We start from the raw sequence: 17237 nt of genomic DNA on the forward strand, positions 1-17237 counted from the left end.
GAGATTTTGCATTATCCAATCCCATATCAAAAAGATAAACAGGTTTCGCTTACCGTAACTGTTGTTCATCTAGGTCTTCCGTGCAGGCACACATGGGACTGCGCACGCGCAGGCCTGCCGATACCGGAGATTTTTATAGCTCAAAGCCACCAGGGGGCGCTCTCGCCTTCCACCGCGCATGCGCGGCCATTTTCCCGCCTAAATGGACTATAGAAGGCGGAGCGCCCCACACATACCCTCAGTTCCCCTTTCGCCGCCGTACTACTCTCAATTATACCATACAGCGGGGAAGGAGGGAGGGCATGTGTGCCTGCACGGAAGACCTAGATGAACAACAGTTACGGTAAGCGAAACCTGTTTTTCATCCACGGTCTTCCTGTGCAGTCCCACATGGGAGATTATAAAGCTTAATACCTGGGTGGAGGTGCCACAGTAAAGTCACTCAAAAATAGAATGCAACACTGCGGTGCCCACTGCAGTCTCCTTCCGGTCCAGAACGTCCAGCGCATAATGCTTGATAAAGGTATCCGCTGAAGCCCACGTCGCCGCTCTACAGATGTCATGCAGAGGAACACCTCTCAGCAGAGCCGCAGATGACGCCAAGGACCTAGTGGAATGGGCATGCACCTCCAAAGGACAAGGTAAATGAGCAGAATAATAACATGTTAAAACTGTTTGAACAACCCATCTCGCAATAGACTGAGATGTCGCTTTCTTTCCCCTCTTTTGTCCTGCAAAACAGACAAACAAATTAGAATCCAAACGAAAAGGCTTGGTACGATCCAAGTAAAAGAGAAGAGCCCTGCGCACGTCCAACGAATGGAGGGCCCTCTCCGCATCAGAAGACTGCATCGGGAAAAAAACAGGTAAGGCAATGTCCTGAGACAAATGAAACTGAGACACCACTTTAGGTAAAAAGTCAACTTTAGTCCGTAAGACCACCTTGCCCGCATGAAACTTCAAATAGGGGGGTTCTGACGAAAGCGCAGCCAATTCCCCCACCCTTCTGGCTGAAGTGATCGCCACCAAGAAAGCCACCTTCAAAGTAAGGTAGCGTAAAGGACAGGTAGCTAGAGGTTCAAAAGGTTTAGACATCAATCTAGTCAATACTAGCGGTAAAGACCACCGAGGGACAATAGCCCGAACAGGGGGGTACAAATTATTCAGTCCTCTGAGAAACAATTTCGAAGTGTAGTGTGAGAAGACTGATTTCCTATCTATAGGAGGATGGAATGCCGAAATTGCTGCCAAATATACTTTAACAGAACTATTGGCTAAACCCCCTAATTTAATCTCCCAAAGGAATTCCAAAACCTCAGGCAAAGAGGAAGAGAAAGGGTCCAAATTCCGGCTGCGGCACCACCCAGAAAAGCGTTCCCATTTGAACGCATAGGACTGTCTCGTGGAAAGGCGTCTAGCATTCAACAAAACATGAGCTACAGCTTCAGAAAACCCCGATTGTGAATTATCAGCCACGCCGTCAGTTTGAGTCGTTGAATGTCGTGATGCAAAACCCCGTGCCAGGACAGAAGGTCTGGAACGAGTGGCAATCTGATCGACTGCGACTGCAATCGAAGGAGAGTGTGAAACCAAGGTTGTCTCGGCCAAAAAGGGGCTATCAGTATGACCGTCGCCCCCTCCCCTTGGATTTTGCTCAGAACCCTGGCCAACAGGGGGAATGGGGGAAATGCATAACACAGAGGACCCGACCACTCGACTTGAAATGCATCCCCATCGGACCCGGGGCCTAGACCCCCCCTGGAGCAATAGCGATGGGCCTTGCGATTGTCCAGTGTGGCAAAGAGGTCCAGTTCCGGGAAACCCCACATCGAGAAGATCGGAACGAGGTACTTGTCCCGAAGAGACCATTCGTGAACATCCCGGTGTAGTCTGCTCAGCTGATCTGCTTGGAGATTCTCCACCCCCGGGATGTGTACCGCTCTCAGCCAAACCGAGTTCTGTATGGCCCAAGTCCACAGCTTCATCGCCTCGGTACAAAGGGTCGCCGATGCCGTGCCACCCTGTTTGTTGACATAAAACATTGCAGTCGTGTTGTCCGTCAACACTTGCACTGATTTGTTGCGCACGGTATCTGAAAAGGAGATCAGTGCATTTGAAATAGCCCTAAGCTCAAGGAGATTAATATGTTCCGAGCGTTCGGCCTGAGACCATGTGCCGTGAGCAAAAGCACCCTCACAGTGAGCTCCCCAACCCAACAGGGAAGCATCAGTGGTTATGGACAAGTGAGTTTGACGATAGCCAAACTCCACACCCTTAAATAGATTCGCATCTGCCAACCACCATTCTAACGAGGCCACCACCCGTCGAGGGACTGATAAACGCTTGTTCTGGGAATCAGAGTTGGGAGAAAAACTGGCATTAAACCACATTTGTAATGGCCGCATGAACAGCCTGGCGAACGGAACCACAGCCGTAGTAGAGGCCAAACAACCCAAGAGAGTCTGGATAAAATGAGCTGATTGAAAACGGCAGCGCTGCAGCCGAAGGACCATGCCCTTAATCCTGGCCGCCCTGTCTGAGGGCAGGAAGCCAGCATTCTTGATCCCATCCAAGACTACTCCTATAAATTGTACAGACCGTACTGGGGTCAATTTTGACTTTTTCTGATTAACGAAAAAACCTAACCTAAGACATAAATCCAAAGTCAGGGACACTTGGGTAAACACGTCATCAGCAGAACTTCCAACCAGGAGCCAATCATCCAGGTACGGGAAGATTCGACAGCCCTGTAACCTCAGATGGGCCACCACCACAGCTATACACTTCGTAAAGACCCTAGGAGCAGTAGCTAAACCAAAGGGTAAAACCCGGTACTGGTAAATTTTACCATCATAAGTAAAACGTAAATACTTCTTGTGTTCAGGAAAAATGGAGATATGGAAATAAGCGTCCTTCAAATCAAGGACAACAAACCAGGAGTGTCTAGGTAAAAGGGTCAGAACCATTTGCAAAGTGACCATTTTAAACTTTCGAATTTTTATAAGTTTATTAAGGGCCCGTAGGTCTAAAATGGGTCGAAGACCACCATCTTTCTTTTCCACCAGAAACAGGTTAGAGTAAAAACCGAAGGGGGCAGGATCACAGGGCACCTCTTCAATTGCACCCTTCTGAATCAGGGTGGCCAATTCAGTTAAGAGCTCCGTATGAGGAGGTCCGGAAGAAAAGACAGGGAGACTCAGGTAAGGTAAACTCACAAACTCAACTTTATAACCATACTGAACAATATCAGAAACCCAAACATCGGAACCGATGGACAGCCACTCCCTCCAGTAAGCATGTAGCCTGAACCCAAACATAGGCTCAGGTCCCTGTAATTGTCAGAATTGCTTCTGGGCGTGGGGGGCGTCCTTAGCCTGTTGATGCTGAGAACCAGGCTTGGGACGGTGACCTTGTCTGCGCCTGGAAAAGGATTGTTGAGGGCTCTGGTAACTCCTCTGAGACTGATACGAATACCCCTGATAAGGCTGGTACCGATATGATCTGCCCCGCTGAGAAGATCTGAAGTAAGGTCTGGCGGGATGCTGAGGAGCCTGGTGCAGAACACCATAGGACCGTGCTGTGAGACGATCCGTTCTCTTTTTCGACAGGTATTCATCTGTCTTCTCAGAAAAAAGGAGTGTCCCTTCAAAAGGTAAGTCCTCTACTTTGTTCCTCGTCTCAGGCGGGAGAGCAGTCGTGCGGAGCCACGCAAATCGCCGCAAAACCACTGCAGAGAGCAAGGAACGTGCAGACGTATCGGACAAACTCCTGCTCGTATTAATCTGGTGCCTCGAGAGGCGGGTGGCCTCCTCCTGGATGACACGCAGGAGGGTCCGCTGGTCTTCAGGGAGTTTGGGAAGGAAAGCAGCCACTTTCTTCCACAGGAAGAGCTGGTAAGCCGACATCATAGCCGCATAGTTAGCCACTTTGATGGCAAAAGCAGCAGAGGTGTACAATTTCCTCCCTAGAGTATCAATCTTTCTACTGTCCTTGTCAGTAGGAGCCGACATGGAACCTTGTTTGCCCCTTGCCTGCATCTCCTCAGTGACTAAGGAGGAAGGAGGTGGATGGACAGCCAAGAACGGATGGTTTTCGTCCTTTGTACGATAAAGGCCTTCCACTTTTCGGTTAGTGGCGGGGATAGAAGCAGGCTTAGCATTGAGCTTCTTCCACAACTCAACAAAACATTGATCAGCGGAAAGGCTACGGAAGGAGTGGAACCCGAGTAGATATGCTGGTAGATCTTATCAGTAAATTTTGACTCCGTAGAGGTCGTTTCCAAATCCAGTGCTTTAGCCATTCGCTGAAGCAATTCATTATAGGCTCTGAAGTCGTCCGTCGGCGAAGGTTCTTCCGCTGGGCCAAGTTCAGCATCAGGCGAATCCGAAGGAGGGGACTCATAACCCCTTGGTCGGTTCCGATGGTAATCAACCTCAGAAAGGTGCGGTGTTCCATGCGAGTCGCCATAGGATCGGATCCGAAAGGAAGGAGACATCGAGTCCCCTCGAAAAGAGCGGTCCGATCGGAGCGGACTATCCCCCCTGTAGTATGAGGCCGCCCGGCCCTCACTGCTGTATCGCTCCCTCGATCGGCTCCGAGTCGGGTACGGGCTGTATCTACGGCCCGATCCACTTCGATAACTCCGACCCGATCTGATGGACCCGGATTCATGGGAGGTCGATCGCGGGCGTCCCGTAGGGGTCGGGGGTTTCTCTACCGGAACCGGGTCCTCCTGGGAAGAGGTCAAGACAGGAACCGGGTCGGGATCCTTGCGCCTCTTTTCCGGTGGGTCGGAACCGAGCGCACCCGAAGGGGCCGGTAGCGGAGAGGAAAGTAACTGCTCCAGAACCGCCTTGTCCCTTTTGGAAGAATGTTTTCTCTTCTTCTTCTTCTGCTTGTCAGAGTCGGACGGAGCGGATGGTTCTCCCGCTGTCTCCGAAGCGACTGCACCCTGAGACGGTGGAGGCGTCGGTCGTGACACCGAAGGCGTCCGGCTCCGAGACGCAGCTCGATCCAAGGCTGGTGCAGCAGATGAAGTCGAGGGCGGTCGGCTCCGAGGGAGCTTCGGAACCGATGGTGCTGGTTCCGACGCGCTCCGAACCGAGGAGGACGAGCGATCTCTCGGTCTCGACTCCGAATGACTCGGGGAAGGTAAGGCGCGAGGGGTCCTCGAGCTCACGGTTTCGGCCGGCCGAGGAGTGGATCCGGGCGCAGCAGATGGAGGTGCCTTCGCCGGAGGGTCCACAACAGACATGGCACGTTGCCACAGCGAGGCGTGCAAACGGTCCGCCCTCTCCGCCCTGGCCTTCGAAGAAAAGGCACGGCAATGTTTACAGGCCTGGGTATTATGGGTTTCCCCGAGGCAATAAAGGCAATTAGAATGGCCGTCTGACCTGGTCATCTTTCGATTACAGGAGACGCATCGTTTGAACAAAGCAGTATCCGACATCGCGAACGAGTAGAAGAGCTAAAAACCTCATCTATCGGCGGTGAAAAGGAAACTGAGGGTATGTGTGGGGCGCTCCGCCTTCTATAGTCCATTTAGGCGGGAAAATGGCCGCGCATGCGCGGTGGAAGGCGAGAGCGCCCCCTGGTGGCTTTGAGCTATAAAAATCTCCGGTATCGGCAGGCCTGCGCGTGCGCAGTCCCATGTGGGACTGCACAGGAAGACCGTGGATGAACTTCTGGATTCAGACCGATCATTCTACTTTTATCAGGCACTGAATAACAAGCAGATGCTCTAACCATTGAGCAAGAGCCCCTCCCCAGGCACAGAGCCCGAGGTCTTAATGGACCATTCTAGCAGATCCCAGCTCTGGATATTTACTGTAACTTTGTTCTTTTGCCTGTTTTTATTTTTGGTCATTTAAATTGTATTACTATTTGATGGAAGCTGCTTTGGATCCCTTTTAGGGAGAAAAAGCAGAGCAAGAAACATCATAAATAAAAGTGTCTAACATCACACTCAAGCACAGTATCGGCTTTAAGCATCCGCCAAAGTCCTAACAAAATCAAGTAGGGTCAGGAGGATACATACGGCATCTCCAGCACGAGCCCTTCAGATGCTCTCGCCCCTGCCAAATCTCTTCAACAACGCCGAAGTTCCAAAAACATTGTGGAGATCGCAAGGAAAAGCTGTTCAAAAGGGGAACGCTGCCAATGCTTAGGGTCTGCTTTGCGCGTTAACCAGACGCATGAACAGAGGAAGACAGCCATGCATTTGTCTGTTTCTGCTTTGGATGGACAGACATCCTGAGCAATGATGTCATATCACACACCGTTCGCTTTATATGTTCCAAGGAAAAGGAAATGGAAAGAGATCGGCAGCAGCCCCAAATCTCTTATATATCTAATTTGGCTGAAGTTCTCCCTAATTCTCTCCACTCTTATGCCGACTTCCCAAACTACAAAGTAGCAGGCGGGGAGGTGAATCATCAAACAGAGAACTTTTTAAAAAGGGCTGTCATCCAAAGCTAAATCTTTGGACCTTGTGGCTGTTAACTATGCTGACTTTGACCAATTAAAGCGTCAAAGCTGCAGCTCAAATAGAGTTTTAAAAGTTTCTGCTCCTTCTTTTTTTCTTCCCCTCACCACTGTCTGGCTTTCACAATCAGCTTGGAATCCTGATGTCTGATTAAACAACATGAATTAGTCAAAACAGAGCCTTCTCTTCATCTTGTGCGTTAATACCGAATTGAAAAATTACAGGCCTTTGCAGAAAGAAACTCATTATCTACTTCAACCACAGCAAACCCCCACAAACCACAGCTATGTTTTTAAAAAATTGTTCTTTAGGCCAGATTAACCATTAAGCCACATACGCTACAGAACTGCTATCCAACAAAACGGGGGTCCTTTCTGTGCTGTAATCATCTGGGAAGAGGCACAGCTGCTCCGTGACTCTTTAAAATTCTCCCCAGGGCAGAAAATGCAGGACTTTTTTAGATTTCATTACTGAATTGGCGGCAATGGCGGAGTTAACTAAAATGTATTATTAGCTCAGACAAGAGGAGATTTTTGCATAACCATGCAGCAACAGGGACTTTGCCTGCCTTAAACAAGTCCTCTGGTTTAGGGTCAAGATTACTCACTGCCTGCTTCCAAGAAGAGGTTGAACACAGCATGAATTTTACTTAAATGCATTGAGCCTGTAGGCGCGTAAGGTTGCCAGCTCTGAGTTGGGAAATTCCTGGAGATTTGGGGAGGTGGAGCCTGGAGATGGTGGGATTTAGGGAGGGGAGGGATCTCAGCAGGGTACAGTGCCACGAAGTCCACCCTCCAAAGCAGCCATTTTCTCCAGGGGAACTGATCTCTGTGGCTTGGAGATCACCTGTAGTTCTCAGAGATCTCCAGCTATCACCTGGAGGCTGGCAATCCTAGTAGGTGGCCCCATGCCGAACAGGGCCATACACAAAATAATTATTTTCCATTATTGGGCAAACACCACAGATACACAGAAAAAATATGAGCTTCTTTTAAAAAAATATTAAAGAAACAGCCAAAAAAAAGGAAGTCCGTTGTCATCTTAAAGCAACAGAGCACTAATTTCAGTTGTGCACCAGCTAAGAGAAAATAACGGAAAATGGAGTGAGATGGGGAAACTGGTTTGCTCAGCCCCTTTACAGTATCCAGAAGGGGAGGGGGGTTAAAGCACCTCCCTAAACCTTAATCCCCTCCTCATCAGCCCAGAAAAGCTTTTTAAGGGCTCTGAGTTAAAAGAAACGTAGCAGTGAGGATCCATTAGTGATGGGGGGGCACTTCCTCGATTCTAATTAATCACACCAAAGGACTCCATGGTGAAGAGGGCAGACTCATTAACAACATAAAATAGCCTGATATGGGGAATGGAATTAAGGTCAGGGTTGTGTACTCCGCAACTCCCCCTCCTCACGGGGCACAGTATACAATCAGATGTAATAGGAGAGCCAATCTTGATCTTTTCTTAGGCCCTAAGAAACAACAAAATTATTATCCATTCCTCCAGCTTCATGCTGTGGACATCTACCTTTTCAAGCTTTCTTCCACCTTTCCTTACAGCTAGAGAAAGAAATGCAAGTGCCCTCAGCTCCCACTTTGTCTCAGGGCAGACCTTAATGCGAAAGCAGCCCTTAATGAAATTTCTCAAAAATGCAAAGTAATGCTTTCTAATTTCCTCACTTAATCTAATGTCACAGCTGCCCTATTAATGCCAACAGCTATTAGATACTTAAACAGCCAGCCTGTTGAACTGCAATTTTATCAGACGCCTGCATCTCCCCAGCCCCCATTTTGATAATGTTCCGTAATGGCAGTGAGGGGGCGATTTCAATCTTTGAAAGCCACCAGACTTTTAATCATCTTTGGAAAAGGAATACATTTAATGCCTTTTGCATTAAAAGAGAACACCTGATACACACACAAAGTTCAAACATCTAGCTCATATCTACACTAAGCTTGTTTCTACTGTAATTAACACTGTACAGGCTCTGCCAAATTCCTACTTTTTGAAAACGCACCAAACAAAACAGGAAGAACAATGCACACCAACCCAACGAACGTTCCTTCCACTCATCCGTCAGCCTGTTTTGCACTCATAATTTTGCTTTATTTAGCTTCCCGTTTTCAATGGGGGTCAAGAGTGCGCTGACCATCTACTGCTGTGACCGAATAATTTACGGTTATCACCACATAATACACTACTCCTAATGGAGTCACAGACAGGCTGCCACTACTTTTCAATGAAGGCAGAGCAGCGAAAAGGAAGGCATTTTGCCACCATCACTGGGAGAGGTATATATAAATATTCATTCCTAATTTCATCTGCACAAAGGTCACTAAAGAAACCCTGAAATACCTAAAGCCATTGCCTAAATTTTAACACCATAATCTAGCATGGGATATATATGCCGTGCCATTGTGTCAGGCTGAGGACATAACGGCATGCAATTATATTTGGATCAAAGCTTAGATGGCTGGGAGGCATTTTATGTCTTCTGAAATGACATGCTGCGAAAAAGGCAAAGAACAACTTACCAGTTTCTTCATCGATGTTGAACCTTCCCAGTCCACTGCCATCTCGGATGGAATACTGGATCTCCCCGTCCCTGCCCACATCGTCATCCCGAGCGTTCACTTGCAAAACACTAGTTCCAATGCGCGAATTTTCTTTTACAGATCCAATGACGGCAAAGTCAGAAAAATAAGGGGTGTAGAGATTTTCGTTCACATCCACAACTTCCACTTCCACAAAGGAAACCGAGGATAGAGAAACCGGGCGTCCTTTATCCTTTGCGCGCACCGTCAGGTTGTAGAACTGTTGCTTCTCATAGTCCAGCTCTTTGCTCAGCCGGATAGCTCCACTGGCCTTGTCTATCTCAAATCTCCCATTGTAATCGTTCACCAGAGAATAGCGTACTTGTCCTCCCAAACCAAGATCTGGGTCTTGAGTTTCAAGCCAAGCAATGACCGTACCAACAGGAAGGTCTTCCAAGACTTTCACGCTGTAGCTGGGTGGTATGAAAGCTGGGGAACAATCATTCACATCATCCAAAAACACCTTCAGAGGAACGACAGAAAATTGCTGGCTCCCTCCATCTGCCCTGTCCCTCGCCTCTATCTTTAAAGTATAATTCGCCTTTGATTCTCTGTCTAAATGGTCACCTACATATATTATTCCTGTCGAACTATTGATAACAAACTCTTGTGTATCTGTCAAGATAGAGTAAGTGACTTCACCATTTGGTCCCAGATCTTTGTCCCTGGCCTCTACTTGGATAATCTCTGTACCAATACTTGTGCTTTCCAAAATACTAACGGAGTAACTTCCCTGTAAAAATATAGGCTTGTTATCATTCGCATCCTCGATAGTTATGGTAAGTAACCTCCATGTGGCTTTCTGAGGGCTCCCTAAATCATAAATGGTTATGTTAAGGAGATACAGCTCTGTTTTCTCACGGTCCAGGGGCAAAAGCACCTTAAGCAGCCCTGTCTCCATTTCAAGGTTAAAGCAGCTATCAGTATTGCCGTCTGAAATGGTATAGACTACCTTTCCATTAAAACCGGAATCAGCATCATAGGCCTTGAGTCTAAATATGGTAGCACCAATAGGAAGGTCTTCCCTGACTGATATATCAGTAGGAAACGATTTATCGAAGTGTGGGGCCTGCCTGTTCACAGAATAAAAATCCAAAAAGCCATCTTCCGAATTTAGTTTCACATTGGCTTTTGCCTTTTTGAGCAACTTTTCCGCCAGCCTCTGGGCAACCCTAGTCTCTCGGCAACTGAACGTCTTGGAAGACACTTTCCCATGAACCACAGAAATGTTCACAAACATGGAGTCGGCAAAATTCTCCCCGTCAGTGGCTGTAATCCTAAGTCCAAAGTTACTGTTCTTGACACCAGCGCTAATCAAGGACTTTTTAAGCTGCAGAACCCCCGAATCTGGATTCAGGTAGAAAAAACCCAGTTCATTACCAGAGATTATTTTGTATTTCACAAGCTCCAGCTCGTCTATATCTATAGCAGAAACTGCGGTGATGTGGCCACCCACAGGGAAATCAGATGAAATGACCCCCTGGCATGCCACCTTTTCAAACAAGGGCTTGTTATCGTTCACATTGCCTATGTATATTGTGACATTAACCTCACTCTCATGCCGGTAAGGTGAACCCCAGTCTGAAGCCCTGACAATAAACCTGTAGCTCTCTGGGGAGGACTCAAAATCCAATTCCTCGGAGGTGCTAATAATCCCCGTAAACTGGTTGATGGAAAAAGGGAGTGAATTTAAACTAGCAATGCTGTACGTGATATAGCCATTTTCTCCCCTGTCTTTGTCAAATGCAGAAACTGACAAAATGCTGGTCCCCACGGGGACACTTTCATTAACATAGGAGCTGTACGATGGCTGTGTGAACTCTGGAATGTGATCATTGGCATCCTCTATCCTGACAGTGACGTGTGCTTTTAAGTCCCCTTCTCCACTTACTACTTCTAAATCATAAAATTCTTTGTCAACAATTTTTAAAGGTTGCGCGGTTGTAATTAGGCCTGTCCTGGGATTAATCTTAAAATACTCAGCATCCTCACTAGGGGACAATTTATATTCCTCCCCCTGGGGTTCTGGTATTCGCTTGACTACGGCAACCACTACTCCTGGAGGAGAGAATTCACTGATGGCCACGTCGTACGTTTCCTTTTCAAACTTGGCTGGGTTGCTTTCTCTCTTGGGACTGGCGATGTGAACCAGCTTGACAGCTGAAAACTTCTGAGGGGACCCTTTGTCCTTTGCCTGCAAAGTGAGGTTGCAGCCGTAGGGAAAATTGTCCCAATCGATGGGCTTCCTCTCTTTGATTTTGTACTCATTCATCCATCTACCCTCCTTAGACAAAACAAAGTATTCCAAGGGATCTCCTGCAACAATAGTAACCGATTCAATCTCACCATTGGCACCTTCATCAAGATCATCAACGTTAACAATTGCATAAGTAGGCTCCTTATCTAAAGAGAAGGGGATATGGGTTACTATGCTGAGAGTTGGGGCGTGTTCATTGATACGTTCAATGTGAATATAAAGTTTGGCAGTGCTGCTTACTCCATTGTTACCATAGAGTTTCATCCCACGGTCTACGGCCAGAATTTCAAGGTCATACCGGTTTTTCTCATCATAATTTAACCGTCCGCTTAAAGAGATAACCCCACTAGTTGGATGGACAGAGAAGAGTTCGACTTTATTTTTGAAGTAGTAATAGAATTCACCATTGGAACCAATGTCGGCATCCGTTGCTGTAACCTGTGCGATACTAGTCCTTAAAGGAGTGCTCTCTGCTATTGTTACTGAATAGGTGGTGGGAGAAAACAACGGCCGTAAATCGTTCATGTCTAAAACCTGTACATTCACTTTTGTCCATGCTTCCAAGTCTTCTCCTCGGACAGAGCCCTTTACGATCAATAAATAGTTGTCCTGTATCTCTCTGTTCAAGATAGCAGAATTCCCGCCTTTAGTTCTTATCCTAAGAAAACAGAAATCAGCTATCACAACTTCCTCTGCTTTGAAAAAGCCTTCATCGTCACCGGACACTATCCTGTATTTGATATCCCAGGAGAGGTCTGCCATGGTGATACCCATCCTGCTTTGACTGTTAAGATAGGTCCTTGCAGCAGAGTTTTCGTACACTGTAGCATTGTACATGGAATGTGTGAAGTGGAAGCCAAGTAGTGTTGTCCCTTGAAGGCCATGGCAAACATCGGCGAAAAGCTGAACAAGCAAGAGGGCAAGGCCGGACACAGGGACCAAAGGACCTGACCAATGGCCCATATTTCTCTCCATTACATCATTCTTTCATCCTTTGGAAAAGGAAAAAAATACAATCATTAATTGGTGGGAAACACAAAAATCTTAACCGTGACGCTTATGTGTCAGTTCTCAAAATTTAATCCCACTCTTTAAAAATCGCTGAGCAAGGTTTGAGTCCAGTAGCATCTTAAAGACCAACAAGATTTTCCAGGGTATAAGCTTTCAGGAGTCAAACTCTCTTCATCGGATACCAGTTAAAACTACATTACACTCTAGGAGAGACTAACAAAACACATGTCTATCCAACCTAGGAGTAACCCATTACCTATGTACTATTTCCTGTGGGATGCTTTATAACCACCCTTAGATAAGCAAGTAGCAAACCCCAGAATGCTTACAGGGACCAATGAGCTGTCTCGCACGTCTGGGGGAACTATGTTTGATGTGGTGGGTCACATCTTGTGTAGACCTGCTACAACATGATCAGCATTCTGGGGTTGGAACTATGCACACATGAAGCTGCTCTAACTGGATTGCAGTTTTGGATAAAGTTTATAATGGGCAGGTCTCTGCCTTCTGCCATACACAGTGGGGCCTCAATAGGATCAAGGGCCAGCTCTTACCCACTCTCTGTGACGTCCGTGAGTGAACCCTTTTTAACTCCCATAAAAGTTATGTATTTGTTACAATGTTTATACCATGCTTTTCCTTTGTGGCTCAAAGCAGCTTACAAATCTAAATTTAAAACAGAGAGAGAACAATTGAACCCAAAATAACCCCCTTCTCCACAAATGCCTGCAGCAGACAACCCCGTTAAAAGCCTTTAAATTAAATTACCTTTCCAATTGGTTCCTATCAATTCCACAAGGAAAGGGGAAATGCTGAACTCAGGGACAATGTTAGAGTCTCATTTACAAAACACATCACCCACTTTTAAGGAAATTGCAAAATGGCATAAGATCGTATCGAATAAAAGCAATACAATTTAAAAAAAACATTACTAACAAAAACATTGAACAATGAAACAGCAGGACAGATAAAATAACAAGGACTGGGAAACTCACAAATGAATGCTAGTTACCAAAGTTTAACTTAAAAAAAAAAGTTTTCACTTATCCATAAAACATCAGCAGAGGCTGAACCGGAGCAAGACCCCAGGACAGGCATTTTAGAACTCAGGGAAGACCCCAACTCGATTATCAGCACAGCTGCACTGATTCCTTCTCACTGCAGCCTCTCTCTCCATTTGCACGGCTGATCAATCACATTGCCTGATCCCGTGATCCCAAAAGCAATTTTTTCAGGGGTGAGAGAAGTGGGGAAGAAGAGCACCAGGAAAATCCCTGTGCCTTCAGCTGGTGTTTCTTAGATCTAAACTATTCTCTCCATACACAACCTGCCAAACATAACAAAAGGAGCATGTAAATGCAGGTTTTGGAAAGGATATCTTGAAGTTTCAAATGCTCCCTTTTAAGAGGTTTTTTCTTTTTTTTTGTAAAGTAGTTCTATGGTCCAATATTTGGTCAAGTCTGAGCGACTCTCATTTCATTTACAAAGGGTTTCTGGACCGAGAAGTTTAAAAACAAAACATGGGTAGGTTATCTCTTGAAAAGCACCTTGTTTTCTTCTGATTCCCTGATGATTCTCTGAAGCCCAGCCAGTCAGTTATCTTGTTACAAATAACTTTAGCTAATGGACTTCGGTTATGAAAACACCCATTGTTGTAGAGCACGAACACATATACAGGAACAGCAGAGTGGCAGTAATTTTAGAGCAACTTTCAAACCACAAAATGCCAGAGCACTGAAAGGGCGAGGAGGAGAACAGTGACATCCAATGAGAAACTCCTACAAGCTGTGCAGTTTTTATTGCCTGATTTCTGACCACAGACATTTTTCCAAGCAGAATGTAATTCTATAACATACTCTGCTGCTGATTTTAAGTACAGCAGAAATCGATTTATTGCAATGATGTTATAACACTCCCACAAAACGCCTTAGCTATAACCCCAGAGTCTACATCCAAGCGCTCAGTGCATAAATCAATAACACTTGATCAATGCGCCCATGTGTTTTTCCCAGACGTGCATCTTTTCAAAATGCTTACTTTTTCTTGCATTGCTCCCTTTTAAAAATGTATTGCTCCTGAACAGTTCAGGGCGCAAAGAACTGTCAAGACTCCCCTTGAGGGAGAAGGGCAAGTGTGATATAAAGGTTAGAGATCCAGACTGGTTAGAGATCCAGACTAGAGATCCAATTCTCCCACTCAACCACTGAGCTCATTGGCTAACCTTGAGCAACTCACTCTTTCACAGCACAATCTATCGTACACAAAAATAAAACAGAAGTCGTGGGGCACCTTAGAGCCTAAAATTGTTTCTATCCTAAAGTCCCTGAGTCAGAGCTCACTTCATCAGACGCATTGGAGTGCACATCTGTCAGGTCAATGTCAATATAAATTCATCAACCTAATGGATATATACTCCATTGCATCTGATGAAGTAAGCTCTAACTCACAATCATTTACGTTGGAATAAATTTAGTTTCTGAAGTGCCATTGCACTCTTTTAAAAAAAAAACTTTTCTGGTACAAATTAACTGGAACTCTCGTCAGGATTGTTTGGACGGTAAGATGGAGGGGTATAAAAATGCATAAGCCAACCTGAGCTCTTGGGATGAAAACCAAGATAAAAATACGACAGACAGAAGCAGAGAGAGAAGTGGGTGGCGCTTACAAATAACTTGCAGGAACACTGGGGACCATTCCTAGCAGCATAAGTGCAGCTTCACGTGGGAAGCCGAATCTGTGAGCAGTACCCCATATGGTAGAAATAAGACTTCTACTACACCACCGTAAAAATCCCCCAGAGTTGGGGATGGCACAGGAAAAAAAAATACACCAGAACAAGGTGAGGAACTTAGTTTTAGGTGGGTAGCCGAGTTGGCCTGCAGTAGAACAGCAGCAGTTCAGTCCAGTGGCACCTTATAAACCAACAAGATATTCAGGATACAAGCTTGCGAGAGTCCGAGCTCCTGGTGCCCTAACTCTTATCATCCTCATCATCATCATCACCACCACCACCACCACCACAACAACATTCGATTTATATACTTCCCTTCAGGACAACTTAATGTCCACTCAAAGCGGTTTACAAAGTGTGTTATTATTATCCTCATGACAATCACCCTGTGAGGTAGGTGGGGCTGAGAGAGCTCTGAGAAGCTGTGATTGACCCAAGGTCACCCAGCTGACTTCAAGCGGAGGAGTGGGGAATCAAACCCAGTTCTCCAGATAAGAGTCCCGCGCTCTTAACCACTACACCAAAGTGGCTTGAAAGCTTATACCCTGAAGATTTTGTTGGTCTCTAAAGTGTCACTGGACTCAGATCCAATGTGGAGAACTACTCGTGTGGCATATGTCAGTGAGGCCTGGTCCAGGAGTTCCATTATGGCTAAGCACCCATGTAGTTTGGCTGTATCAATGGATTCAGCAAGAGCGAACAGAGAAATGTTTGCTTTTCTCTTGACTCCCTTATCCAAGAGTCTAACGATATGGAACATGAGAGACTGGCAAGTGACGGATGTGCCTTCCACTGTAGCATACAGGCTGCCTTACGCTATCACTACCAAGAAGAGCCCTCCGCCCTGTCTGCTTCCCACCTCCATCTAGACCTTGAAAAAAGTCAAGACAGTCAGCACCCTCCATCCCGGGAATAGCTTGGCTACACTGCTCCTCTTCTGAAGCTCCCCTATGCCAAACACGGCCGTTTCTAACCACTGTGACCACACCCACACACTGCAACATTCCCAAGAGACACGTTATTCAGTTGGGATCTCTGGGTTCTGCACGATGCTTTTGGTTGTTGGTCATTTGGACACTAATCCTACAAGCTCTGATGACTATCTAACCTTGAGGGCTGAAGTGCACACAAGGGAAGCTGCTGAAAATGTCTCTCTTGCACTGAACCTTTCCTCCAAACACTGGAGGGAATGAGGTGGCATGTCTCCATGATGCCTACATTGTATTCCAACAGCATGCAGCAACGGTGTGCTAATTTACATGATAGCTCTCAAACAGTAAATGCTTCCAAACGTTATAGTGGATGGATAGGGATCATCCACGATGAGGAAGGCAGTCTGGGCATCCTCCCTCAGGGCCGGATCTAGGGTTGCTGGCACCCAGGGCAACCCAAGCCTGGCCCCTCCCGGCGCTGCATGATGACATCACTTCCATGACGTCATCATGCAAGGTGGAGCGAGCTGCCCGTGCGGCAAGCCAGCTGCCCTGGTGCACCGTGGAGTTGGTAGCGGCAGCAGCGCGGGTGGCTGGGAGGCTGCCCGTGCCATTCGCCTGCCCCGCTGAGGGGGCGGCTGGCTTGCAGCACACCCCATCCTGTGGAGCAGGCGAATGGCGTGGGTGGCCTCCCAGCCAGCTGTGCTGCTGCTGCCAGCACCGCAGCGTGCCGGGGCAGCCGACTTGCCGCGCGGGCGGCATGCTGATGGGGTGGCAGGCTTGCCGTGCGTCCCTTGCCCTTGGGGCAGGTGAATGGCACGGGCAGGCTCCCAGCCCTCTACTCAGCCGCCTGTGCACTCCCAGCAGCTGGCAGCTGCGCCCGGCGCCCCCTCTTTGATGGCGCCGGGGGCAGACCACCATCCCTGCCCCCCTAGATCTGGCCCTGTCCTCCCTTTGTGGCAAATGAAGTGAGTTCTCTTCCTCCTTAATCGCAACAGCCATAGCAGGTCCCCATGCATAATGCAGCCAGATTATAGCACAGAACTTCGGATGGGCCATGGAAAGAATATTTATATTAGCATTTGCGCTGGGAGAGTCTTCTCCATCAGCACAAGCAAGTTCTTGAGCAATTTCATCAATGGAACTGCAGGATGGCACCAGAGAGGCTCATGTCCCTTGTGCAATCTCTCTCTTGTTGTTTGAAAGAGCCTAGGCATGTTTGGTGGGCAGGAAA

General features: G+C 47.1%; 1 protein-coding gene across 2 annotated transcripts in view; it reads right to left on the minus strand.

Moving 5' to 3' along the window:
- Nucleotides 1-12304, minus strand: part of FAT3 (FAT atypical cadherin 3) — a 457110-nt gene extending 444806 nt beyond the window's left edge. For both annotated transcript variants that reach the window (XM_054973889.1, XM_054973888.1), the window contains exon 1: nucleotides 9013-12304. In XM_054973889.1, the coding sequence (XP_054829864.1) occupies nucleotides 9013-12304 (3292 nt within the window). The remainder of the gene's footprint in view (nucleotides 1-9012) is intronic.
- Between the last annotated feature and the right edge of the window lie 4933 nt (nucleotides 12305-17237).

This window comes from Eublepharis macularius, chromosome 3 (assembly GCF_028583425.1).
Source record: "Eublepharis macularius isolate TG4126 chromosome 3, MPM_Emac_v1.0, whole genome shotgun sequence".
NCBI lineage: Eukaryota > Metazoa > Chordata > Lepidosauria > Squamata > Eublepharidae > Eublepharis > Eublepharis macularius.